This window comes from Beta vulgaris, chromosome 2 (genome assembly GCF_026745355.1).
Source record: "Beta vulgaris subsp. vulgaris cultivar EL10 chromosome 2, EL10.2, whole genome shotgun sequence".
Taxonomy (NCBI): domain Eukaryota; kingdom Viridiplantae; phylum Streptophyta; class Magnoliopsida; order Caryophyllales; family Amaranthaceae; genus Beta; species Beta vulgaris.
Window position 1 is genome coordinate 47,352,754 of NC_079203.1, and position 27,299 is coordinate 47,380,052.

The window sequence follows — 27,299 nt, forward strand, 5'->3', positions numbered from 1 at the left end:
ATAAGCGAATGATGACATTGTCTAATCCCAAGTTTTGAATACTACATGCCAATATATATATATTTTTGATGGGAACCCAAAGAGGGGAATTATATTGATAAACCAGAGTGAGCAATTACAATAACATCTATAAGTAAGTCATTGTCCGGAAACTTCTCACCCACCTCCGAAGTACGAAAGTGAGCCAAAGAATGAGCAACCTTATTTCCACTACGCCTAACAAATGACCAAACAACCGAAACAAAAGAACTAACTAAACAAAGAATGTCTTCAATAATAAGATGAAAAATGCTGGCTCCAGTCTCACGACTCTTCAACACATTGCCTACATCTAAGTTATCCCCCTCCATCGCGACCTTGTGAACACCATTTGATCTGGCCAGCATTAGACCCACTACATTCCAATACTTTAATCAACTAAGCTAATTTGCATTTACGGTCACAAACCCACATTATTGCATACACCCCAAAACACTTTACCAAATAAGATAACTAAACATAGCCTAACCCTTATTTACAAATTACAACTTTGTTTCTCTCAATACATTTCACCCATTTCACCTTTCCATCTCAAAAGTTGACAAACTATAACCCACAATCTAGGATTTCCTCATTTTCCACCTTCAGTTTACCTTTCCCTAATTCGAGGAACAGGTAGACAACAGTGATACTATAGGATTGCGCGCAAATTAAACTTCTTCGACGAGATCGGAAACCTGGGTCTTCCAAATTTTCGAAGGTTTGTTTGGAGTAATTTTACTATAAAGTTTAAATTTTGATTCTCACCCAAATTCTTCAGCAAGAATTCAAGTCCTTTCTTTAATTTTTAATTTTTACTGTGGTATGCGAATTGTTTCTTGCAGATATTTGGGGTTTAGTTGAACCCGCTGAAACCCCTCTTCGATACTCCACACTGAATGTACTAACTGGGAACTGGGTTTTTATGAATTTCATGGAAAAATGTGATAATGGAGTTTTTTGTTTTTTCAGAGGATGAGTAGCTTGGTTGAGAGGCTTCGTGTAAGGTCAGAGAGAAGACCTCTGTACAACTTAGATGCATCAGATGATGAAGCAGATATTAAGAATGCAAAATCTGGTCTTTCTTCAGAAAAACCTGAGAGGATTGTCAGAGAAGATACGGTCTGTCACATTTAATAATGTTTTCCGGCTTTATTTCTTCGTCTCGAATTTTAATTTTTGTTGATTTTGAGTTTAAGACTGTATTGTTTTGTGTAGAATAGGTTGAAAATGGTGATTGATAATAGGTGGTTATACTATATTTGCTTTTATACAATGTTTTGTTTATACAGTAGGGTTTAGGTGAGGCGGACTTAGGATAACTTATTCAGGCATAAGACATACCCTTAAAGTTGTGAGGAGAGTGAGCCCCTAAAATAGTTCAATCTCGGTTATGGATATAAGATTTTGTGGTGTTTATAATATATTAGTGCTTTAACGGCTTGCAGAAAGATGATTCATGCCAATCATGCGGAGGAAGTGGAGATCTGCTCGAGTGTGAAACTTGTACTTATCGTTATCATCCAAAGTGCTTAGTGCCGCCAGTGAAAGAACCCTTCCCTGCTGGTTGGAACTGTCCTGAATGTGTATGTTTCTTGTTACAATTGAGTTGCTTGTTTTAACTTTTAATGTCTCTTTCGTTGAATGAATAATTTGAAATATTATTAACCTTGTAGGTTAGCCCTCTTAATGAGATTGAGAAAATTCTAGATTATGAATCGCGGCCTACTGCAGCTGAGGATGGTGATGCCTCCTTGCTGGGTTCAAAGCAAATGTTTGTGAAGCAATATCTTGTAAAGTGGAAGGGTCGTTCCTACCTGCATTGCACATGGTAGTCATATATATATAATTCCTTTTTTCTCTGCTGCTCATTGCTATGTTTCACTTCTGAAACTGATCTCACGTAAGGCCGGGTTACTCTACATTGCAGGGTGCCTGAGAAAGAGTTTATAAAAGCATATAGAACCCTTCCTCGTCTCAAGACCAAAGTCAATAATTTCCATCGGCAACAATCATCAGTTAACAACTCCGAAGATGATTATGTTGCTATTCGAGCAGAATGGACAACTATTGATCGGATCCTTGCTTGCAGGTTTTTTTTTTTTTGAAAGAGTTGTATTTCTAGTTAATAGTGATGAAGATAACTTTATGCTCTTCAATTTCCTCAAATATTTCAAAGCGATTTGCTCTGTTGTTATTGTTCTATAGGCTCGGGAAGTGCTGTTGTCATGTGGTCATCTGCCCTATAGGGTTTATGAGGGTGTACTTCTTTTGGTGCCTCATCACTCTCTCTCTTTTTTTAGTCTATGAAGTTATAGACATGAACTAAATCTCAGGGCTTTGGCTCGATCAAATAATGACCTTATGCGCTTTTGAGTCAGGTTTCCGCAATTAGATAATGATAATATCCCGCGTTTGTAAGTGAAATATGTTGCCTGAAAATCCTTCCAAGAATTCTGATTCCTCATCTTCCAATATCCTAATAATTGTTCACCTCTACGAGGCACAACCTATTATGGAATATAATATCTTTTGCAGATTACCTTTCTACTACTTTAAATTGCCTTCCTACTTTAAATTGCCTTCCTATACCAGAGACTTCATTTTTCCTTTTAGACACTCACTTCGGCATGGGTATGATAGCCTAATACTTCATTTTGGATCAGTTATTGTGAATTTTGTTCATATACTGGTTGAGTTTGGCACCTTAACGTACACATGCTCAACACTTGTGGCCAAGTTGAAGTGATGTTGGAATTTCTAAAACCTTGCCATCGATAGGATATGGTGGATTGCTTTATTTGTGGTAGTATGAATTTCTTATCTTGGGAATTTTTGTACTTTCTTTCTTATCTTGGAAAGTTGAAGTGATGTTGGACTTTCTAAAACCTTGCCATCATCTTGGCTAAGTTTTTTTGAACATGCTTCTTCTAAATTTATTTTAATCAAGAGCTGCATTCTTAATAATGCTTGGGGGAAGTGACATGAGCTCTTGGCAAAAATTATCATCACTTGGTTGTTAGAGTTTCATACTTTGTCCTTTTTTTTCTCCATTTTTTCTAGATTAGTTCTCTAGATGTGTTGTTCGAGGTCCAAGATTTTGAGGATATAGAAAGCATAGGTGTTGAAAGTACTCACTTCTGGACAATGTTAGTGAAAATTTGCTGATATTGCGGCATCCTGCGCTACCTTCACACTTCTTTACTTTTTTGGGTGGCAGGACTTGGGAGGAAGGAGAGTAGTAGGAGTAAATAGGGATGCTTGTTTCTCATTTATAGAGTGAGGGCATGTTAGCCTTTTTGATTACAAAAGATTCTGCCTCCACAATATGGAGTTGTTTGTTATAAACTTATAATTGATTTGATTTCTGACGCAATCATGGTTTTTTTCCAGTTGTGTGCTGACATGATTGATTTGATATTTCAATTCTGTTGTGTTAGTTGCCATTTCTGGTCAATTGTCATACTATATTATGGAAAAAAGAATTTTATAGTTTTGTGCGCACTTCTTTTGCTCCTATTACTTGTATCTTTTACTTTTTCTTTTTCTTTTTCCTGTTTTATAATTTTCTTTCTTTAAAACATGATTTTATCTTGATTTATCATTCTGAGGTTGTCTTCTGATTTCTGTAGAGGAGACGATGAAAAGGAGTATCTTGTGAAGTGGAAAGAACTACAATATGATGAGTGTTCTTGGGAACTTGAGTCGGATATATCTACTTTTCAGCCTGAAATAGAAAGATTTAAGAGAATACAATCTAGGCGTCGTAGACATTCTAATAAGCTGAAAAATATCCAACGTGATGCAACAGAATCCCATAAGAAATTGAAAGAATTTCAGCAATATGAACAGAGTCCTGAATTTCTATCTGGAGGTATATCACAGTGTTGTTTTTTCTTTTTTTTTTTTTTAAAAAAAAGTTGTGTTTCCCTCATTTTTATCTGTCTTTCCGTTTATTAACGCCTTTTACGGCTTTCATTGAATTGAACTCTAAAGCTTGATTTTGCATAAATTGAAGGCTCACTGCATCCTTATCAGCTCGAAGGGCTGAACTTTTTGCGCTTTTCGTGGTCCAAACAGACGCATGTGATACTTGCTGATGAAATGGGTCTTGGTAAGTTATCGTGATTCTGTACTGTTTGTATGTGTGTTCTCCCCCCCTAAAAATGTGATGTTTTTCGAGGGTTGCAGGCAAGACTATTCAGAGCATCGCTTTCTTGGGATCTCTTTTTGAAGAAGGAGTTTATCCCCATTTAGTGGTGGCACCATTGTCAACGCTGCGCAATTGGGAACGTGAATTTGCACTTTGGGCACCACAAATGAATGTTGTATGTATTCTCAACTTTAGGGAATGAGCGTTGGAGCAAATGTTAATTTGATATTGATCTGATCCCCTGGGAAATATCCTGGAGTTTGGATGTGTGGCCCGGGTTTGGGTAGTACAAGACTTTTGTCGCATGCATGTCTCATCATTCATCATATGTGCCAAACACATCCGTATTGCCACATGATCATGTTAGATGAATAACTATAATTTTAAGATTGATGAAGTGGCAATATGCGATAGGGGTACAAGAATTGACACACTCCTCCGTATTAATTGATACACCTCCTAATTTCACTCGCTCCACATTTATTGATACAACTCCTAATTTCATTCACTCAGCATTTATTGAGACACTTCCTAAAATGGTATGGTCCCACCAGTTTTTATAGTATTTCTCTCTCTTGATGGAAACCCAACACGAATAAAGAAACATCACCCCACACTCCTACTCCAAAAAGTTAGATCCCACATTCCATTAATTACAAGAGAAACATCCACAGCTAACTAACAACAATAAAATCAAGAATTCAAATAAAGCTCCTAAAATTTTGTGTCAATCATACTGTATCGGTTGATGTTGGACGGAGGGAGTATAATTTGGATTTGTTTTGGGGATTGGACAATGTGGCTTTCTTCTTTTATAAGCCTTATTTAGAGAATAGAGAAATAATCTTGAATTTTTTTCCCTTTCGTAGAATAGACTAATAGAGTATTCATTGTGCTTATTGAATGTTGATGAATGCAGATTATGTATGTTGGTTCTTCACAAGCTCGCAGTGTTATACGTGAATATGAATTTTACTATCCTAAAAAAACTGTCTCTTCAAAGCTCAAGAAAAAGAAATCAGGTCAGATCTCCAGTGAAAGCAAACAGGACAGGATTAAATTTGATGTCCTCCTCACCTCATATGAAATGATCAACCTAGATTCTGCATCTTTGAAGCCAATTAAATGGGAGTGTATGGTAATAGCCACTTCTCCTGCCGCTGCAGTTCAGCTTTTAAATCCTATGTGATTTCTTTATTTAGAGGCAGATTATAGGTAAAGGCTACTGCTTTCTTTTCTTTAAATTTGTCTTCAATTTCTCTGCAGATTGTGGATGAGGGTCACCGCCTCAAAAACAAGGATTCGAAACTATTTCTTATGTTGAAGCAGTATCATAGTTTGCATCGTGTGCTTTTAACTGGAACACCTCTTCAGGTTTTATTATCTTATCCTAGCATTGGTGCTGTGGGTGTACATTCGGTTGGCCATTTTAGTATTTATTTCAAAGATGCAAGCACATTTCCATTTTCATGTGGGTGGTTGTGATTTTGATTGCTTTCCGTAGTTTGACTGTTGATGTGCTTGATTAAATTCCTATTAGGTGATGTAAGAAGTCTAATATAGTTTAAACATATATTGGTATTGAGCATTCTTCTATTTGTGAGATAGTGGTTAGTTCTCTCTTTTTCAATCATCTCTAGTTGTTCATTTCTTGCATTTGTAAAGCAAATTAGGTTACTTATTAAATATTCAGCATAAGCGGTGCTGTGCCTGGAGATCTTGTTTTAGTTTGAGTTTGTCTGGCCGCATCCATATGGCATAATTGCTGTGTTTATCTATTTATTTCTCTTATGTGGGATATATTTGTACGCAATGTCTTGGCATTATTCATATAGGAAAACAATGTTAAATTGTACAAATAGAGCCTATCTGAATCTCCTCTATGACCATTTTAGTTCTATGCAAAGTTTCAGGGTTTTGACGTCTTAAAGAATAATGGTAGTTGTGGAGAGGCTTTGCTATCTCTTCTTTCTCAATAATTATAGTTTTATGTACAAAGGTTTAGTATTGCCTGCATAGTTTCTTTGGTTATTTTCTTTTGACTGCTATATTGTGCTGTTAAAATATCATAATCCTAAGTTATTCCTAACGGTTAATTCCTATTTGTATTACTATTAGATGCGTATATGTTTAATATTTCATTGCTGGTGATATGGTTTTACTGTGTGATTCTATGATCCCCCCCCCCCCTGCGAAGTGCAATCTGAAAAAGGTGATTTTGTACATGCAAGTGATACTTTTGGGTTAATTTAACAACACTAGGTAGCTAATTCCATGCTTGCACTCATTCTTCTACGGCAAATTAAGTGACGATATTCCAGATGTATTTTTTCGTTGAGAGGAAGATTGTATGCCTATATTAGCTGTATGTCTGTTTCTGGCTGGTCACTTTCCATGTTGTCTGCTCTGATTGGACTGGCTTATTTAATTTTCTCTCTATCTGCAACCATCCTTCTTATGATCTTTTGGTGACTTTCAGAACAACCTCGATGAGCTTTTCATGCTGATGCACTTTCTTGATGCTGGCAAGGTCAGTCTTTCTATATGGAGCTTTAAGAGTGTCCTTTTGCTGTACTTTTCGGGTGTATTACAAATGTATCCTTGGTTCACTTGTAATTTATCTGTCCTTATATTGGATGATCTGCAGTTTGGAAGCTTGGAGGAGTTCCAGGAAGAGTTTAGAGATATCAACCAGGAGGAGCAGATTTCTCGGCTTCACAAGATGTTGGCTCCTCACCTTCTTAGAAGTACGAGTCTTGAACCTTCTCCTCGTGGTGCTTCGAGATATTTGGATCACCAATTTGTAGCTCATATCTGATCAGACATTCAGACCATCTAAAAGTGCACTTGTGTTATTCTTTAAGTTTCATTGATTGCGTTGTTCTCGCTTCTTTTGTTCGATTAGCTAGTGCTTCACTGTCCTGAAGATATTCCCCCATATGTCTGTATGTGTTCATGTCTCACATCTTTTTTACAAATTTATGTATATTATATTTGTCGCCTTCCCCTATTCTTATATGTTTTCCTGTGGAGTTTATATCCACCGTGTTATTTCTCATGAGTTTATATCAGTGTTAGAAGATATGAATTGTTAGTTTGTTACACTAAATCAAAGTGTGTTCAAATCATCTGAAAATATAATAGAATGGAGAATATGATTCTTTGTAAAACAAATCTTTATAATTTAGTTTTGCTTACTGATGTGTAGTTTTGGCCTTTGGCTTTGATTCTTACTATTGGTTGACATCTTGTGCCTCTCCATTGTTATTCATTTGTTTTCATTGATTCTGTTTTGCTTTTTACAGCCTCTTTGTACAAAATTCTTTTGTTTCTGATACTCGTACACTCTTTCCTTCAAGAAAAAAAGGGGAAAAAACCATAAGAAAGCTATATATTTGGGTTCTATGACTCCCTTCCAACTTTTTAATAGATGGATGGAGGGGTTGCTTACTCCGATGGGACACAATTTCATCCATCCATATTTGATAGGTCTTGCCTGCCGATTTAACTTTGGCTGTCAACTTGATGTGATTTCAGGGGTGAAGAAAGATGTGCTGAAGGAGATGCCACCTAAGAAAGAACTCATTTTACGTGTTGAACTAAGTAGTAAGCAAAAGGAATACTATAAGGCAATTTTGACTCGTAACTATGAGCTTCTGACTCGTAAGGGTGGTGGGCAGGTGAGAGTACTTCTTTGTCATATATTTGCTTTTACAGACATCAAAGAGGATCTAATATGTGAGTGCTCCTCATTTGCTAGATTTCTCTAATCAATGTGGTTATGGAACTGCGGAAGTTATGTTGTCATCCTTACATGTTGGAGGGTGTTGAGCCAGTTATACCAGATTCAAATGAGGCGTTCAAGTAATTTCTCATATTATAATTCTTAGTGCAGCCTCCATCATGCTTTTGGCATCTGTTTGTTTCCATTGGCATCATTTTTGTTTAGAGGCTTACTTTTAATGAGGATAAATTGCTGATTGGCTTTTCGCTTCTATATGACAGACAGCTTCTTGAATCTTCTGGAAAGCTGCAGTTACTGAACAAAATGATGGTGAAGCTCAAGGATCAAGGGCATAGAGTTCTCATATATTCTCAATTTCAAAACATGCTGGACATACTTGAAGATTACTTGACTTACAAGGTGTGAGAATTATTCTGTTCTGTAATTTTCTTTATTTATTACTCTTTTATCTTGATTGGCGGAGCGTAAAGTTTGTTGTATGTTACGCATAGGTGGTAAATCACTTTTCAGTAGGTCGAGACGTTTTTTGCATGATCTTATACTGTATAACCATGTTTCATGATTCTGTTTCCATGACTTCTCGTCCATTGCAGTCTCGTTATCCTGTCTCTTTGTTTCTGCTCAATAAATGTGCTGATGTGACAGTTCATAGCTCTATGTGGCTCTTATACTGTAGTATTTACTTGATGTTCTGGCTCATACTCAACAACTTTTCGATCCAAGTCCCATATATTCCATACAATTAGTTAATGGCAATATTTGATGTAGTTCAGACTTCATTCCGTTTATCTAACTTGGCAATGAAACTAAATTTATGTTCCTTGTCTAGAAATGGCAATATGAACGTATTGATGGCAAGGTCAGCGGAGCTGAGAGACAAATTCGCATAGATAGATTCAATGCCAAGAACTCTTCCAGATTTTGCTTTTTGCTATCCACAAGAGCGGGAGGTCTAGGGATAAACCTTGCAACGGCTGATACAGTTATCATCTATGACAGGTGACTGTTCAAATGTTTATCGCCTATGTTATTCAGACTTTTTATATTACTTCAGGTACCCGTGTCGAATGTCAAATGCTCGACCCTTTACCATGGATAGGATGTGCACACTTTGACACTTTATTTTGGACTATTTTTTCACTAAATAGCCTAGTTGACACATGGACACATACCGTGTCCAACCTGAGTCCAAGTAACATACTTTCTCCTTTTTAGCTGATTTATCCTGTTCTGTTATGATTTAAATTGCATAATAATTTTGCAAGAATGCTTGGGATAGAATAATTCGTTCTGGCTTCTGTTTATGCCAGGTTTTGCTCTACCATAGCATTTCTTTGTGCTTATATCTGTTGCTTGCCATTATAGGTGCTTGAATCAGGTTTTGCTTTTCTGCATGGCTAGCTTTTTGTCTTCTCGACAGCCTGCCTGCTACAGTGTCACCTTTACGTCCATGCTTGTTTAGTAAATTGTTCTTTAAATATTTTCTTCTTTGATGCAGTGATTGGAATCCACATGCTGATTTGCAGGCAATGGCCAGAGCTCACCGTCTGGGGCAAACTAATAAGGTTAGTTTCATTGTTCATCCACTGACTTATCTGTGATTATAGCTTTCATTAGGGATTATACAGGTTGTCCAGTGTCCATTTAGGCACATTCAATCATACATATATTTGGGCCACTATCACCAAAACCTTATGATTTTTTTTCCTTTGGCATTTAACAGCAATTGGAACTTTTCTCTTGGAATTATCTTATTTTTTCGTTACTGCAGGTCATGATTTACAGACTTGTAACAAGAGGATCAATTGAAGAAAGAATGATGCAGATGACTAAGAAGAAGATGGTATTGGAGCATCTAGTTGTTGGGAAGTTGAAGACTCAAAATATCAATCAGGTTCCTCCTCCCCCCCCCCCCCCCCCCCCCCCCCGGGGCGTATCTCACTTGCTTTCATCTGAAATATATGTAGTAGATTAGAATTATTGATAATTTATGTAGAATATTGTGGAAAGACACCAAATATAATAGATCTGAGCTTCTCAGCCTATCAGCTGTAGATATCCTACCCTGTATATATAGTGTTAGAGATTCTACTGGAATTCACTGTGTATATATATGTATGTTCTATGTGTTAGAATCTTGGCTGAGTTCTGAGGTTATAATAATTATATGGAGGAAAAATCTTTGTGGATTAAGGGAGTACGTTGATCAAGTGCATGCAATAGGATGGGTCTAGCCTAGTAATCTGATTCTAGTTGATTGGGATGACTGTTGCTTAATGTAAATTACTTTTAATCAAGACTGAACCTCACTTTGATCATCTTATGCTGTTCAACTGAACTGTTGGCTTTGTGCTCTTATCTGGTTGGAACCCAATTCGAGATTTATTTCATGCATCCTACAAATTTTCACCCTTCTATATTATGTATGATGAGCTCAATGGATCATGGATGCTACCATATCATTTTTGGAGAATTGAGTGCCTTTCACCTGTAAAAGAGAATTTTATTAAATTGTGGTTTGAGAATAGTTGCACAATGTAATGCAGAGTGTGTGTGCAAAAGTTTTTGTCTGCTTCTTGGTCTGTAGCTATTAATGAGTAGCATGCTGGATGAGGCTGGATTCTGTTGGGAGGTAGTAGTAATGGAACCAATAGTGGGTATAGTGGTAAATCATCTTGGTCCCACTTTGAATGATCAGAAAGTAAGGAGATTTCAGGGGATCAGCAACAGCGTATGTGACATTGTACTATGGAGTAGGATGTGATTGATAAATTGGGACAAAACCTTCTTTTTCAAAACCCTTAAAGGATAGTTTAGGCCACTTTATTACACTGGCCGGCCTTCGACAATAGAACCTTCAATTCCTATGCACAATGCACCTCCAGAATAGCTCTATAGTCAGAGCAAGTACCTCGTGACAAATGCACCACGGAAAGGGTAGAGAGAGTGACACAACTTACGAAACACTCAATGTGTTTATAAAGCCTCTTAAATTAAAAGGTTAGACACTACTTTACTTGGCCCATAGGTAGTGCCTTAGGCCTATTCATACTACTATTGCAACAAAGTTTTTGATATTGCTGGTCATCAGCGTCGCATTTCATGATCTTCTTGACCTCCCAAGTCCCAAGTCAAGTCCTCCCAAAAGATAAAGTCTTCACCTGTCAAAATAATGAGAAGCTATCCTGTTCAGTGTCACATGATTCACAGATATTTGAATTGCAGAATGAATTCGGGAACGAGATTCGCTGCATAGAGTTTTGATTTTAGGGAAGAGCCCCCTCTAGAGGCAAACTGTGAATTGCCAATTGGTGAAGTACCAATTTACAATTTGCACCCACCCCCAGTGGATCATGTGACACTTTTGAGTTGAAGAGGTGTTTCGAGGTTGTTTTGTATTTCTGTCTATCTATGGAGGATTTTCAGGGAGAATGCTGAGTGCTGACCCTCGACTGGGATTGTCATGCTAGCTGACGTGCTTTAGAACCCTGTAGGTCAGAGGCGAATTACGTTTCGGAGGACAGAAGTCAGGACTTATGATATAGTAACTTGTCTAGAGAAGTATGGTGAATCTGTAGACTAAAACTTGCTGTTGAGAACTGCTTTATGAACTTGAGCAGATGTATGGAAGGTCTTGTTTTAGTAGTTATAGTCTTCTACTAACGGCTAATTTTTACATATTAATATTTGTAGTACTTGCGTAGCCAGCATCGTATTTCTCTCATGATACACTTGTTTTTCTTCTTTTTCATGAACTATCCAATTGCTGCTGATAGGAGCTTATGTTTTTTCTGCACACATTTCTTTTTTGATAAATTTTAATTGATGTAAAATTTCTTCTAAATTAATGATTTATTGTCTGAATCTTGCTAGCTGCCATCAACTTAGCAAACTACTTTTGGTTTATGAGGTTTCTTCGGTGGTGTTGATAATTAGTTGTTTTCAGGAAGAGCTAGATGACATCATACGATATGGCTCAAAGGAGCTTTTTGTTGATGAAACTGAAGAGGCAAAAGCCCGCCAGATTCACTATGATGATGCTGCAATAGATAGGTTAGTGCATTTGGTTGTCAATCTTTAGTTTCCATAAATCTTAAATATTTCTTGTTTGTTCTTTTTACCTTTTTTATTTATTTATAGATTACTTGATCGTGAGCGTGCTGGAGATGAGGAGACTACCTTAGATGAAGTGGATGACAATGGTTTCCTAAAAGCATTTAAGGTTTGTATCTAGATCTAGTTTCTGACTCAAGTCTCAAACAGACATATCATGACTTGACTACTGATTTAGCTTTTAATTACCTTACTAATGGTAAGAAAAAGCTATTTTTTGTTTTGGGTTTTCCAAATCTGCAGCTTGGGGATGCAGCACCATTCTGTTGGTGTCTTTTCTTATTGGTTTACTGCTAATGTTACTATGTTCTTGTTTGCTATCAGACTTCAAAAGATCACACAACAATAACTTTTGGGGTAAAGTTGGTATGATGGATTTGGTTGTATTTTTTCTGGAAAGGGATGAACCCAATGTTTATGTTGGTACACCTTATTGTTATATGAAAAAGCAGAATGATCCCTTGTAAAAGTCTCTTTCAAAATGTAAAATCAACTTATTTATTCTAACAGAGACAATGATCCTGCGTTGGACTTGTAGATCACAACAGCCTAAATTAAACCCATTAATTCTCCTTCGCCTCCTGTATACTGTAAAGGAGCAAGTAGTTGTTGCATATTGAGTTAAGCGTTAGTTGGAAATAGCCTCTTTGTCACAGCAGGCGTAAGGCTGCATACCTTTACCCTTTCTATTATATTGCTTAGAGCACAGCATCTTCTGAAGCTTTGATGTATCTTATAACCAATGCACCATATGGTTTCTGATTATAGAGATTTATGTATCTGTTGCTCAAATTCCTTGGGTCATGTTTATAGTTTGGCTTGTCATCATCCATCTTTAATCGGAAGATATCTACTATGTCATGCAGGTGGCTAATTTTAAGTACATAGATGAAGCTGAAGCTGCAGCAAAGGAAGCGGCACAGAAGGCTGCTGCTGCTGAGAACAAAAACACTGTGAATAATTTGGAGAGGAGCACTTATTGGGAGGATTTACTAAAAGATAAATATGAGGTCCACAAAGTAGAGGAGTTTAACTCTCTGGGAAAAGGAAAAAGAAGTCGTAAGCAGGTATTACTTGTGTCTTTATTGTAGAAGTCTATGGACTGGGTTTATGAGTTTATTTCATTATTATTATGGTACATTACAGTGGTAATTGCCGGGATCTATGTCTAAATTAGGTTTCTAGAATATTAGTAATTTGTTAATGAAGCTTGATTTGAGTAGATAAATGAGTGCTTTTAATCATTGGTTTTAGCACGGCGATTAGTTCATGATGATGATATTAAATGTCAATCAATCATTTATACAGTGAGTGCAAGGTTCTTCTCACATTGTTGTGTAAAGGTCTGTAAAGGATACTCCAACTAAATACCCACAATATGTGGCTCTAGTTATATTACGTTTTACCATGACTTTTTTGTTTGTATTTAATATTTATATATTCTAGAACTAGGCAAAGCATACTCTTATGAGTTATGACTGGAGTCTTATTGAAAATCCGCATTTATCTTATTTTTCTCTCAAATTATCTTTGTGATAAATATAAAAAATTTAATCTATCTTTAACAAAGCATTAGCTTTTCATTTGTAAATGAATCATTGTTGTATTTCAAAATTGTACTCAAACTAAAGTTCTGCTGTAAAAGTTTGCTAGATTTATCCACTAGTTTGCCACAATAGATATTTATTTTAAATTTAAAAACTTATAATGCTACATCATCGACAAATTACTGTTTTTTTTAAAAGTATATCCCCTGTGATCCACCATAAATGCATCATTTCTCATTTTCGGAAGTTTCATATTGATAGCATTGTTACCTAAGTTGGTAATGGTCTTCCTCTATCTCTCTCCCATACTTGGGTCCCTCTTCATTCTCTCTCTCCTCATCACATGATCTCCTTAACTTGCGCCATATGATGATATTATATTGGAACACTGGAAGCCTTTTATAGGCTGAAGTACTTGTCAGATTCCACATAGGAGCATTTATCACAAACTCACAACTACCCGCGGAATTCAACAATTTGTGAAAAATCACCTTATATTAACCTCCGTTTCTAAATAAGTGCAACATTTTGACTTTCACGCTTGCGATTGCATAACTTTGTTTATTAATATCTCTAATTATGTATTGTAAAAGCTATAAATAGTTGATACCATGAAAATATTAATTGAAACAAACCCAAAAATATTTTGTATGATCATTTTTGTTTTTATATATCAGTAAATTATACGGTCAAAGAAAGGTGTGTGAATAGTACAAAAGGCACTTCAAAAGAAATAGAGGAAGTATAAAACAAGCTCTCAAAAACTACCTTGTAAAAAGTTCTTGTTGTTGCAAACCACTACTCTATGTCGGATTCTGGTGATTTATTCCGGCGTCGAACCCCCCCTCCCCCCGCCGCGTTTGACTTGCAAATGAACATCAAAAAACCCTTTTGTTCCCTATTTCCTCCATTTGTCTGCAGCCCTTCTTCTTCCGTTCCACTTTCTTTAAGCAACTCTGGAGAGTTGGGTTTGTCTTCTTCCTGGGAGGGTAGTAGTGCAGCAAAGTGATAATTAAAGCATATTGGAAATGGTAGTAAGCATTAGTGGAAAGCATTTTGGAACATGAATTGTGGGTTGATTTTTGTCGAATCTCCTCGATTAAGGATTACTTCTGTCTTGCTCATTGACTAGGAAAGAAAGGAGTAGAAGAATGATGGAGGAGCTTCCCTGTTTTCTGATTTAAACCAAGAACCTCGGGCTTCTCCCATCCAAATCTAGCTAATGACTATGGTACCTGTCTTTCATTGTTTACACATCACATGTGCAAGGGCGGAATGAGCATTCAACCTTAAGATGGGAAACAAACCTGCAAACTGGCTCATGCTTTGGACAGACTCAGATTAGATTCATAAATTCTTAGTTAGCCGTGAACTTTGCGTTTGTGGATGAAATCCCCCAAGAATAGTTAGACGGGGAAGGGTTAAGAATTTACCCGATGTGAGATGTCACATTGTCGGAGGAACCCTAGATGCTGTTGTAGTAAACAAGAGCGTTCTAGTGCGTTGTAGATTCTTATCCAAGACTTGTATTATTTCATGATGCCACGTGGGATTGATGTGAGGGAATTGGGAGTGAATAGTGTCAGTTGTCAAAGTGGTAGAACTAAACAAAACAGAGGAAGTGTTCCTTTTTGGGACGTTTCATGTACTTGCAACATATTATTTTTGGTTTAGATTTTCGCAAAGAAAACCTTACTTTATTATTAAGTATAAGCGCCATGTTTTTCACTCTCTCCTCCTTGGTTCATGTGTCATTTTCATATGTTGCAACTTGCAAGTATCAAGAGACGTAGTTAGTATTAGATTTTTCCAAATTTTATGTTAGTGAAGCCACCTCATATTAATTCGGTGAGAATAAGAACATGAGAAGTTTGTGGTGCTTATCTCCTAAGATTATTCTATATCTTGTGCCATTCACACTTTTTAAAATGGTAGAGGCTTTGCTAAACCATGTGCTTGACCTGGCCAAGAACTTTCTCTCCCAATTTCGTCTAATTTATTCTCATATGGGTATGGTAGAGAGACTAAGAGTATTTATAGAAGTTTGATAAGAGAAGTAGAGGTGGACAGAAGAAGGAAAGAGTAAGAAGAAGTATCAAGTTGGGGATAGAAAAAGGGTTGATGTGATGGAGAGGAGTGGAAAACATTATCGAAATTGTTTTGAATTTCGAAAGGAAAGTGTTAATTGATATAATAGGAGGGAGTATTTGTTTATATCCTTTGCCCTGTGCTCCATTGCTGGAGTTATTATGGCTACTTTGCAGTTGTTAGCCAAATGCGGTTTTCCATAGAAAATAATCTTTCAAATACATTTTTATTTTCTAGTGGTTATTTTGATAGGTCATTAACATATGATAGTTCAGAGGTGCTCAGGTGCATCGTCAAATATGGTTCATTTTTGTCCTGGATCTGACCGAGGTGGTTCATCGTGGGAGAAGCTACTGAATTCGGCAATTTCTTACAAAATGATTTTTTGTAAACCTCGTTTTAATGCTGTTTCCTGACAAATTATTCTAATATTCGACTTTTTTCTATGAAAACGGGGTAAGATTTGATTACTAAAGTCAAAGATGACCTTTATATTAAAGTGGGGATTGGAACACATTTAACTGTACTCAAATATATATGTTGTATCCACCACTTCTATTGACACTTACAGCTTCTGATCTTAGCATGTTGCACAGACTTGAAATTACATATTGCGATTTTTGAAGATTGCAGAGGTTTTACTTAACCACATGCTTCCCTGTAGAGTTCCACAGTATAAACTGTGCTGACCGCGGATTCTAAAGTAGGATCGGGAGGCCCTTTGTGGGGGTATTGGTGGTGGTGGTGATGGTGATGCGCCGTGTGCGCTTTTTGTTGGAGGACAGATGGTGAGCAAAAGGGGCAACGGGTGGCGAATATTGTATTGCTAGAGAAAGTTACCAAGTCTAGTGGTTTCAAGATGAATGCTTGATTTATACTGAAGTGGTTAGAAAACTAGATATAATTAAAGCTAAGCTAAAATTGAATATGACTAAAGAGCACCACTTAGGAGCTGTTTGGTACAGAAATGATCAACGAGCTTACTGGGACCAAAGTGTCCGATTCGGCTTTTTTATACAAAAAAGTCAAGCTTTTAGTTTGAAGCATCCAAGTGTCATGTCGCGTCTGACACTACATGACACGACACGACACATCACATGATTTTTGAGGTAATTGAAGGTGTCGAAGTGACGTAGCCCTCTTGTTAGGTAGAGAGAGAAAGAAAAGTGTGGATGAGGACATATACGTTTGTTCTGGGAATGTCGCTTTACCCGACGTTTTGAATCTGTTGACGATGGCAGTTTGATATTCTAATGCAGAATGACAGTCATGCCTACAATTTCAATTTCAGTTTGAGTTGATCAATCGAGTGTTTCTGGTGAGACTGACAAAATAAATTATAGAGAAAATAGTTTAATGAATTCTACCAAATTACAAATAAATTTTCAGCCATATTAGAAATGAGCAACAAGGCAATGAATAGATGAAGGTGGATAAAAGAGAGCCTATAATGACATAAAACCTACCGGGAAATAAAATGAACTGGCGGAGTTTTAGATATCTGTTAATTTTACCATACACTTCTACAACTAGTCAAAATTAGTTTACAATCTGCTATTGCCCAAAAGGAAAAAGAGCTATTTGCTACCTCGAATCTTTGTACACGGCGTTAGTGCTTGGACAATATTGACGTACGTAATGTTAGAAGAAATAACCCGTGGACTGCGTTGACAAAAGTTTTTCAAACTTTTATCTGCTTGATCAATGTTTATTTCTTCTGGGCTTTTGCACCATTCTATCGATGCCAACCGGATTTTACGTATCGAACTACTGTTGAAGTCTCTATGCTCTCAAACAGTCCCCTTTCTTTTAGAGAAAAAGAGCACGCGTGGGCGCACGCACATCCCTTGTTTGTGTTTATTTTTTCTTTCTTTGGGTTGCATCTGTTGTACATGTTTGTGTTTGACTGTTGAGTATATGCATGAGGTTGTTTTCTGATAGACATTATGCTATGGTGTTGCCGGCGTACAGATGGTTTCTGTTGAAGATGATGACTTGGCTGGTTTAGAAGATGTCAGTTCTGATGGTGAAGATGACAATTATGAGGCTGAGTTAACTGATAGTGAGACAACATCATCTGGAGCACCTTCTGGCCGAAGGCCTTATAAGAAGAGAGCTCGAGGTATTTGATCCCTAGCTCTAGCTTACAAATTTAAAAGAATGTGAATGGATTGATTAAGTGGCTCATGTTTGATAATATTCACTGCAGTTGATGGTGTGGATCCTTTTCCTCTGATGGAAGGTGAAGGGAAATCGTTTAGAGTTCTGGGTTTTAATCAAAGCCAGAGAGCCGTCTTTGTGCAAGTTTTGATGAGGTTTGCAATTGATTCATACTTATCCTTGCAGTAAGATGAAAAATTTATCCCGCCACTTGATTGAATTCAACTTTTTTCTTTTGCTTTAGATTTGGTGTTGGTGAGTTCGACTGGGCAGAGTTTGTGCCACGGCTAAAGCAGAAGACTTACGAAGAAATCAAAGAGTATGTTCTGATGCCTTTTTATGTCTGAAGCGGGAATTCGCATGTCTCAGATAGGGGTGAGATCCGTATGAGGTCCACTTCTTCTGAATGATTTTGCTTCCTAACTGAAATTTTAACCTTGTATGTGTACATCAACTTTTATCATTGAGATGAACGGAGATCCCGCTTGTTTGCCTATGATTTGACTAAGACAATTCTTCCTTTTTCCCCTTTTTTTTTTTAATTGGTATGTGCATATTGGTGTGTATGAATATAGGGGTGAGTTCCCATGAGAAGAAACCTTATTCCTGACAATTAGATTCTAAAAGCAGTCGTCTTGTCTCACCATTAATGGCATATATGTAAATTTACAAACACTAGGGATCAAATTGCCCAAAATTGAAAATATAAGGAGCATGGCATCCACCTATTCGGTTCTATCGAAGAGTAGGCAGTGAGTAGCTCTAAGAGCCATGAATAGGATAAAGTATGTACATATAATACACAATAAAAGGTATCTATTACTTCTATTAATGATCGGCTAAAGTATATTAACACTGTAGTATTATCTCGAAATATTAGTAATATGAGAGAAAGTATTAATTGCAATTGTATTATAAGATTTAATATATTCTAAGTGTCTAACCATATTAAACTCTTTCTCGAATAAGTTAATGAATATATTTTGGTAATTTAAATATTTTTGTGAACATGAACTAAATTTTTTGTATCTAATACTTTATCTAGTTCTTAATACTTGCAAACATATTCCTTTTTGAGATGTTTCATAATTCTTGTAACATTTCTCTTTTTGGTAAATTTTTACACGAAGAAAGCCTAATTCAATTAGCACATATGGTTTGTTTCATAGTCTTTCCTCCTCCTTGCTTCATGTCCCATTTACAAATGTTGCAAGTTTAAGAAGATGGAGGAAGTATCTAAAAACAAATATTATCAAGTAAAATGCATATTGGGTTTTTCTTGATGTAATGTGTATGCAGATGTGAATGTCAAAGTGGAACGACTATAAAACGGAAGAAAGTATCATATAAGTTGTTCTCATTTTAAAGTATTTTTCATTTTAATTGTAATGACAAAATTATGGAGTATATTACAGTTTTTTTATCAATTTACTCGACTTAATGATCTCCAATACTTAGATGTAAATCAAATTCGATTTTTTTCCTTTATGCTGAATTCTATATTTGCATTGTAATATTTCTAAAACTCTATTTTTTTTTTAATATTAGAATCTCAAATTATGATATGGCATGCTTAGTTAGCGTGTTCTATGCTGCCTAAAAGCTCCTCTATATGGATTTGATCTGAATGTTCTTTCGTGCCTCTAATTTGTCTAGTGGATTTCAAGTACCCAACATTTTAACTTTAGTGTCTCTCTCCTAGTTTGCCTCTTTGACACTTTTCTCTGTCTTCTATTTCTTCCTGAGGCCATGTTATGCATTTGATGACAATGGTTTACAGCCTTTTAATAGGGGCATCAAAGCCATCAATGGTGGTGGCAGCATAAAACACTCTTTGCGTCTATAATTTGGACATCGGTCACTAAAGGGCGAATGGCAAAAGCTAGATTTTTTATGATTTCTTCTAAGTGAATATATCGAGTTTTGGTAGTAGTACTAGATCGGAAATTTCTTAAAAGGTAATTGTTTCAGAGGTCCCGGATTTTTTCGACATTATTGAGCTTTTGGTAGTATTACTAAACAGGGAAGTTCTATAAGGTAGTTTTAATTAAAAAAATTTAGGTTTTATGAAAGTGATGCTCCATTATATTTGGTAGTTGGTCACATATTTTCCTTATTTTACTATTTACAGGCTTTTAGCTGCTTTTCTTTTTTGTGTTAAAATATGTTACATGCCTTCAGTTTGTATTTTGATACCTAACATGAGTGCTTAAGTTGTGGGTGGCTTTGGTCTTTACATTTTGTCTATCTGTATTGTTTTATATGATTTTCTGGTTTTCCTTGGAAAAGGAGTGATTCCTGGTGTATTCTCTTTCTATATTTTCACTTTGTATACAGATATGGGACACTCTTTTTGTCTCATCTTGCTGAGGAAATCACTGATTCACCTAACTTTTCAGGTAACTCGCCTCTGCTTTTCTCCATGTATGGCTGAATATTATTGAGATAAAAGACATCATTTCCCTTCTCTAGAACCTAAATGTATATGATGCGACCTTTTTCAACAAGATGATTTGTTCGTTTGTGTTGATCGGATCCAATGTGCTCATCTGTAGTTTCTTCTTCATGTTGATTACAGATGGTGTGCCAAAGGAAGGACTTAGAGTTCAAGATGTTCTTGTCAGAATCGCGGTCTTGCTCTTGATTAGGGACAAGGTAAATATGTTGCGTTAAAGACTTGCTGCGTGCTTATTACTTTACATGATAAATGGGTCTGCTGCTGGTCTCTTCTCTCACAAACACGCTTGTAATCTTATTTCTACAGATTGACATCATTCTGTTGTCGAAATGAATCAAATTAATCTTATCTTTAGTAATGAATGATCACCTGAGCTAGGTTAATCTTGTGTAAAACTTGATGAGGTAATCAGTATTAGGCAAGTGAAGTCCAAAGGATAAATACATCATGGGATTCTTTTCTTCATGAACCGAAAGGAAGTGAAATTACTTGGTATATTGTGTTTTAGAAGTAGATACTCATATTGAGATTTCAAAACGAAATAGTGAACATCTTATTTGTATCAGAGGCAGTTACATATGCTGCAAGTGGATATTGTTAGTAACATAATTCTGTCAATATTGTAAGTTTATCTTGCTGAGTATTAAGGTTATCTATTAATGTTGTTTCTTCTGCAAGTTTCAAGGATTTTAATCATGATCAATTTTCGGATCATTGGTCCGATTGAGCCTTATTAATCACACTCAAATTACTCTTTGCAGCTTCATTATTTGCGCATTTGTCAGTCATATTAACTTTCATCAATCAAATTTGTCCATTAAACAGGTGAAATCTGCAACAGGTTGCCCAGATGATGCTCTCTTTGCAGATGATATACTCATGCGTTATCCAACTTTAAAGGGTGCAAGGGTCTGGAAGAGAGAGCATGACCTAATACTATTGCGAGCAGTGTTGAAGTATGTTCTAATTTTTTTTTTCTTTATACCTGTGAGAATTATGGTTTCAGCTTTTGGCTTGATACTTTGCATGGAATTTTCAAAAATTAATTCTTGTGTAAAGTAATCAATAGAATGTATTCAACAAGAGATGGAAGTAAGATCGCTGTAGAATGGTGTCACTGTATCCAAAACTGTTTGTCTTGAAAAACAGATCAGAGAACCTGCCCACTTAGCTGACTGCGGGTTGGAACAAAAATGTTAATGTCTATTTGTGGTGATCATCTTATTCTCTCTTCCTGAATGGATCACTTTCTAAACTTTTTAAGTCATGCTCTCTGTCATGTTGGCCAACATTTCAAGCCTTGTGAAGCTGGTCAGCCTTGAGAAAACGACTTTGAACTTGACTTGATCAAACGATCAACCAGAACAAAACACACCTGACCTGATATAACCTGAAAATCCGATATTTGAACCACTCCAAACTGAACAAAATGTGAATCACATCTTGACCCTACTTGACATGCTATCAACATGATGTATTTTTGATCCATCATGAGAAAATTAAAAATATTTGGATTATCAACCTAACAGATATGATAAGTGATAAAGTTCTTCAAATGCCAAAAGTGACTTGAGCAGGGTTACTCATAAGTCATATGTACCAAAATCTGACCTACTGGAACATGAATTGGCAAGACTCAAAATCAAAACCCATGTAAAATCTGCAGTTAGGTATACCTTCACTCAAATGCGAAACAACCAAACGACATAAGTAAGACCCTGCTATAACCTAGTTCAAAAGTGAACCAACATAAGGGAGAAAGAGAGTCAACCCAGTTTGATCATAATCCATACCCATAATACCGAACTGACTAGGGAGTAAAACCTGAGATGAACTTGATCAGATTTAAATCTGAGTGTACCAGAAATGAAACTCGATCCAAATCGATTAATTTACCTGGCCCAAACACCTGATTGACAGCATTGTCACAATGACTCATCAAGTCAGCAATTAGGAATTTGACTAGAGTGTTGAGCTACTTGAAGATTGAGGAAGCTAATATACGTTGGAACTGTATACTGTTGCGAGTGTTGCCCTTGGTTGAGGGAATTTTTAGTAGGCCTTTCCGGAAACATTCTGATTCTCACCTTATTTCATTGTGGTATTGTGCTATTTGCTTGTAAATGTAATATTAAGTTCTGATAAGTTGTCACATTCAAGAATTTTTATTTTATTTTTATAATTATGTAGGCATGGGTATGGAAGATGGCAAGCTATTCTTGATGACAAAGAGTTAAGAATTCAGGAAGTTATTTGTCAGGAGTTGAATCTTCAAGTGATAAATCTTGCAAGCCTTGGAGTTGGAGGTAGTCAGGCTCAAACACAAATGGCTAATTTAGAACCTTCTGGTGACTCGACAAAGGGCACTGTAAGTCAGAATGGTTCAGCTGCTGAGCCAACAGCAGGGGGCACAGATGCTACCACTTTATTGTATCAGTTCAGAGAAATGCAGAGAAGACAAGTTGAATTCATTAAGAAAAGAGTTCTGCTATTGGAGAAGGGCCTAAATGCAGAATACCAGAAAGAGTACTTTGTAAGTTCATTTGTGTATTGCATTAAGCTTACGTTATCTTTTATCAGAGACATGTATTTGGACAATTGCCTGCTCTATACAGTTTCATGGGTCGATGGACATACCTGCAACTCTGCAAGTTTACTGCTCCTATATAGTATGAAAGTTTAGTACAAAGAATTAATATATAATGATTATGATAATAATGATAATGTTAATGATCATTATAATGAGAATTTTTTCCTTGGATAATGCAAAAGTGGGTTTTAATTCCCAAAATATGCCCAAAAAAAAAAAATCCCTGCGTACCGTCCACGTAGGACGGCACGCGAGATTTTTTTTTACAACTTAAGTAAAACCGCTACTTGAAGTAGCGGTTTACACAAACAAACCGCTACTCTAAGCAGCGGTTATGGTAAAAATTAACCGCTACCTTGAGTAGCGGTTGATACAAACAAACCGCTACTTCAAGTAGCAGTTTAGTTGTCCTGGCACCAAGAATATCGTTAACTGGTTTGTCTTTGAAGTTCATATCCATTTTCATCTTCAAATTTAACCATAACACCCTTAGAACTTAGGTGAGGTTTTCCACTCGCAGGATGTTAATACTCCCTTCCAAATTCACCACTTTACAAATCACATCACCGCATCAAGGTCTTCAGGCAAACCATTCTTGCCATTTAAGCATGAAACCATCCTATGCATAGACTTCTTTCTCTTCCTCGAGGTTTAGACGACTGCTAAATTAATATAATTTCACCCAGAACTGTCAAAAATAAAATTAAAAGAATCATAAAGAAAGCGAAAGCAATTCAAATACCCAAAATGGTCCTAATCTGATCCGGTGGATGCCTAGCTAGTGATTTAGGATCCGGATAAGAATTCTTGGGGTCCATTATGGCATTGCATACAAGCTCATACGAATCAGTGAGTGATTTTGCCAATTGAATACAAGCTTACGTAGCTTTGGCACCTGCAGCTGCTCAAATTCTGGGAGAGAATTGCGGTGCCAAAATGAGACCAAAGAAAATGTTCAGGCTTCTAGATAAGCCGCTACTCAGAGTAGCGGTTCATACATATGAAGCGCTACTCAGAGTAGCGATTTATATGTATGAAGCGCTACTCAGAGTAGCGGTTTTATTTAAAGTAAACCGCTACTTGGAGTAGCGGTTTACCTCGGCAAAAAAAAAAAAAACACTTTCTCGCGTGCCGTCCTACGTGGACGGTACGCAGGGATTTTTTTTTTTTTTGGGGCACATTTGTGGAATTAATACCCTCTTTTGCATTATTCAAGGAAAAAATTCATTATAATGATGATGATGATGATGATAATGATGATGATGATAATAATCATAATAATGATGATAATAATAATAATGATAATAATAATGATAAATAATTAATAATAATAATAATAATAATAATAATAATAATAATGATAATGATAATAATAATAATAATGATAATAATAATAATAATGATAATAATATAATAATATAATAATATAATAATATAATAATGATAATAATAATAATAATAATGATAATAATAATAATGATAATAATAATATTAATAATAATAACAATAATAATAATAATTATTATTATTCAAGTGTTGGAGCTCTGTTTTATGTAACATTGTTTCTTAGTTTTTTGATAAGTACATTCCCTCCCCACCTTAACGCCACACAATACTTCATAGAGGGTCTGAAGGATAGTCTTTCTGCATGTCACTGATTGCTACTTTTGTAATCATTTAAAATGAGAAAGGCCGTGCTTGATACTTGTCATTTGTGTGAGCTTGTTACACCTTGACCTCAGACCTATCTACTAGCATAAGCAGGGTCCTTGGTGGGCTTTTGAATTCTGACTCATTGATGGAGTTGAAGATGAAGAGACTCTTTAGAAAATACATTGTTCATGTTTTATATGATGGTGTTTGTTGAGGTCCAAGGCCTTTGTCAGGAATATTTTTTAATACGCTTTTTGAAGTGTCACTCTCAAGGAAAAAATTCGCGGATGCGGTCGCAGTAACATTTGTGTTGTCGCGGAAGCGGCTTGTAACGGATGAATGGAACCGATCGTGGCCGAGCAGCGTGAATTTTTTCAGAAGATTCACATTAATATGTTCTAACCTTTATTTGCATTATTTAAGTTTATGAACCATTATTACAACGTAATATAATCAAATTTATCATAATATCATGTTTCATAAGCTATATAATTAATTCATAAAATATTGGCCAATGTTTGAAAAGAACGAATGTAACGGGCACAAAAACGTTATTACGCAGTGAGTTTGTGTTACGGAGCGGACAACGCAGTGAGAAGTATGTGATTTTTACCATAGCTTTCCGAAATCCGTTACAGGACGGGCGTTCTATAATGGAACGAGAGAGTAATAATTGCATGTCACTCTGCTGTCCTCTTGGTCTCTCTGTTTAAACTCTTACCTTTATTTTGCTACTCCCTTTATTTTGCTACTCCCTTTATTTTGCTACTCCATTAATTGTTATGCAGGGTGATGGGAAGTCTAATGGTGTTTGTGCGGGAGAATCTGACAGCGCAAACAAAGCGGCGGACACAGCAACTGTTGACCTTGTTGCTGGACTTGCCGACAAGCTTCCTCGTATAGAAGTGCTCGGTATGCAACTTCCATTATCTATTACTGTTTCCTGAACTTAGAAGAACAACATGGGTTATCAATTGTTGCTTTACAATTTTTCTCCTAATTATATATTTGTTTGCTTGCTTACGGCATCTGCAGAATAGATTTTAGTTGGAATATCCAGATGATGATTTTTTTTTATTTTTCATTTTCTTTAGCTGTATTGTTGAAGTGAAAGTTGTTCTGAGATGATCACAATTTTTTTTTTCTGATTTATGTCACGTAGAGTTAGTTCTTTTTATTTCTTCCAATCCTGTAGCTCTGCTGCTTCCAGGATTTCTACGCATCTGATAGTTACAGGCTTACAGTTCCTTTGGTGTTTCGAGCATTATGTCTTGAGAACCATATTTCTCCCCAGATCTTTGGATCACTTCTATATTAACCGACGCCTTTTCATTTAATACTACTGTGTGCATGGAAGTGAAATTCATGCTATCTTTGCATTTTATGAAGCTGTTTGTTCTTGAAATGAAATGTCGTTGTGCATAGTGCAGTTGATGTGTACATCTCATTAGAGATTATGGAGTGATGATGTCCTCAATGGCTATATAATTCTAGTAGTTACTGTTTTTACAGTTTGTAAACCTTGGTCGTTACACGTGGATATTATCTGTATGTAGTATTTTTGTCTTGTTTGATTTTGTATAGAGTCCTAGTTATCCTTCCTGTTGCCTGCCAAGTTATTCAAAAGAACCTTAAAACAGCTAAATGATTTGGTGCTGGCTGTACGCCTATACTTCATGACGATTGCATCTCATGCAACTCTTGTAGTTGGTGCCTTTTTTGCTGGATGTGCTAATTGTACTGCAATAAAATTACTGTGTAGACTCTTTTACTAAGCAACTTGTTAGCCATTCACTTTTACGTTAAAGAAAAAAGTGTTCCTCAAGGCTGCGGCACATTTAATCATCAGTTATTTTCTCATGTTAGAATAGCTATCTAAATTGGTTTTCCTGCAGCTGTAGAAGAAGCATCTTCTGCTAGTTACGATACTGATCCTAGGCGTCAGCAGATGGCTCAACATTATAACCAGGTAAGCTTCTGTTACAAATTGGCATATTGACAAGATATTATGCGAGTTTAATTTGTGTATAGATAGCCTGTCAGAAATGTATTTTCTGTGGTGCAGAAAGGTTATACTTCCTCTAATGACATATGAAGAAGGCTATTTTTTCATTCCATGAATTTACAGATTAGTAAGTTTTTCTATTTTGTGCACAGATGTGCAAGGTATTGGCTGAAAACGAAAAAGAGTCCATTAAAGCTTGTGTTACGAATGAGGCTGGTCCAAATATGAGCAAAACACTTCACCATCTAGAAGATCTTCATGGAAAGGTGAACCAGATTTTTGCCGCACCTCAAAATGATACTCTCCATGAACCTGCATCAAAAGATCAACCACAGCATAATGAATCTCAGAGCAATGCTCAAAGATCAGGTCAGCCATCTAATTCTAGCCCATATTTTACGGCAGATAAAGTAGACGTTCAAGTGACACAGGAGAATCTCCAAACGGAAAGTAAATCCAGTACCTTAGCTGGCCAAGCTGCCGAAGATGTGGAGATGGTCGAAGCAGTGGTTGGTGCAAATGCAAAGACAGATTGACAGATTGGAGCTGATGGATCCATGCCAAAAGGAGAAGGGAAATAGGGTTTAGTTTTAGGCTAAGAATTAAGCTCATTGTGCATCTCATATTCTCATTCCTCCTCAATTGCAGTGTACTGAATAAACTCAGCATCTCCTTAAACCACAGGTTTAGTTTGTTAATCAAAGGTTATTTTAACAATGTAAATGGAACCGAGAAACTATTATGTGATTTCTGCCTTTTGGGTTCCCTA

At 36.3% G+C, this 27,299-nt stretch overlaps 1 protein-coding gene across 3 annotated transcripts; it reads left to right on the forward strand.

Moving 5' to 3' along the window:
• The first annotated feature begins 527 nt into the window (after nucleotides 1-527).
• Nucleotides 528-27,299, forward strand: LOC104883165 (CHD3-type chromatin-remodeling factor PICKLE). 3 transcript variants are annotated; one of them, XM_010667647.3, is made up of 32 exons: nucleotides 528-739; nucleotides 864-919; nucleotides 991-1,140; nucleotides 1,467-1,604; nucleotides 1,695-1,849; nucleotides 1,949-2,110; nucleotides 3,651-3,892; nucleotides 4,037-4,132; nucleotides 4,210-4,346; nucleotides 5,091-5,309; nucleotides 5,438-5,545; nucleotides 6,651-6,701; nucleotides 6,819-6,918; nucleotides 7,709-7,851; nucleotides 7,932-8,035; nucleotides 8,177-8,315; nucleotides 8,746-8,915; nucleotides 9,415-9,481; nucleotides 9,688-9,810; nucleotides 11,863-11,969; nucleotides 12,057-12,138; nucleotides 12,896-13,096; nucleotides 17,636-17,786; nucleotides 17,874-17,979; nucleotides 18,069-18,143; nucleotides 20,162-20,223; nucleotides 20,403-20,479; nucleotides 21,108-21,238; nucleotides 22,473-22,815; nucleotides 25,314-25,437; nucleotides 26,421-26,494; nucleotides 26,683-27,299. In XM_010667647.3, exons 3-32 carry the CDS (start codon nucleotides 994-996, stop codon nucleotides 27,064-27,066), a joined length of 4,218 nt encoding a protein of 1,405 aa, XP_010665949.1. In that variant the 5' UTR covers nucleotides 528-739; nucleotides 864-919; nucleotides 991-993; the 3' UTR covers nucleotides 27,067-27,299. The 3 variants fall into 3 exon arrangements, with proteins under 3 accessions (XP_010665949.1, XP_010665940.1, XP_048495142.1); XM_010667638.3 differs by lacking the exon at nucleotides 864-919; XM_048639185.1 differs by lacking the exons at nucleotides 528-739; nucleotides 864-919; nucleotides 991-1,140 and having other exon boundaries at nucleotides 1,466-1,604; nucleotides 1,700-1,849.

Bases quoted from the DNA above. Each gene is read 5' to 3' on its own strand.
- LOC104883165 (XM_010667647.3), top strand. From the start codon at position 994: ATGAGTAGCTTGGTTGAGAGGCTTCGTGTAAGGTCAGAGAGAAGACCT. The intron at 1,141-1,466 runs GTCTGTCACATT...AACGGCTTGCAG, and splicing joins GGATTGTCAGAGAAGATACG to AAAGATGATTCATGCCAATC. The intron at 1,605-1,694 runs GTATGTTTCTTG...TTAACCTTGTAG, and splicing joins GTTGGAACTGTCCTGAATGT to GTTAGCCCTCTTAATGAGAT.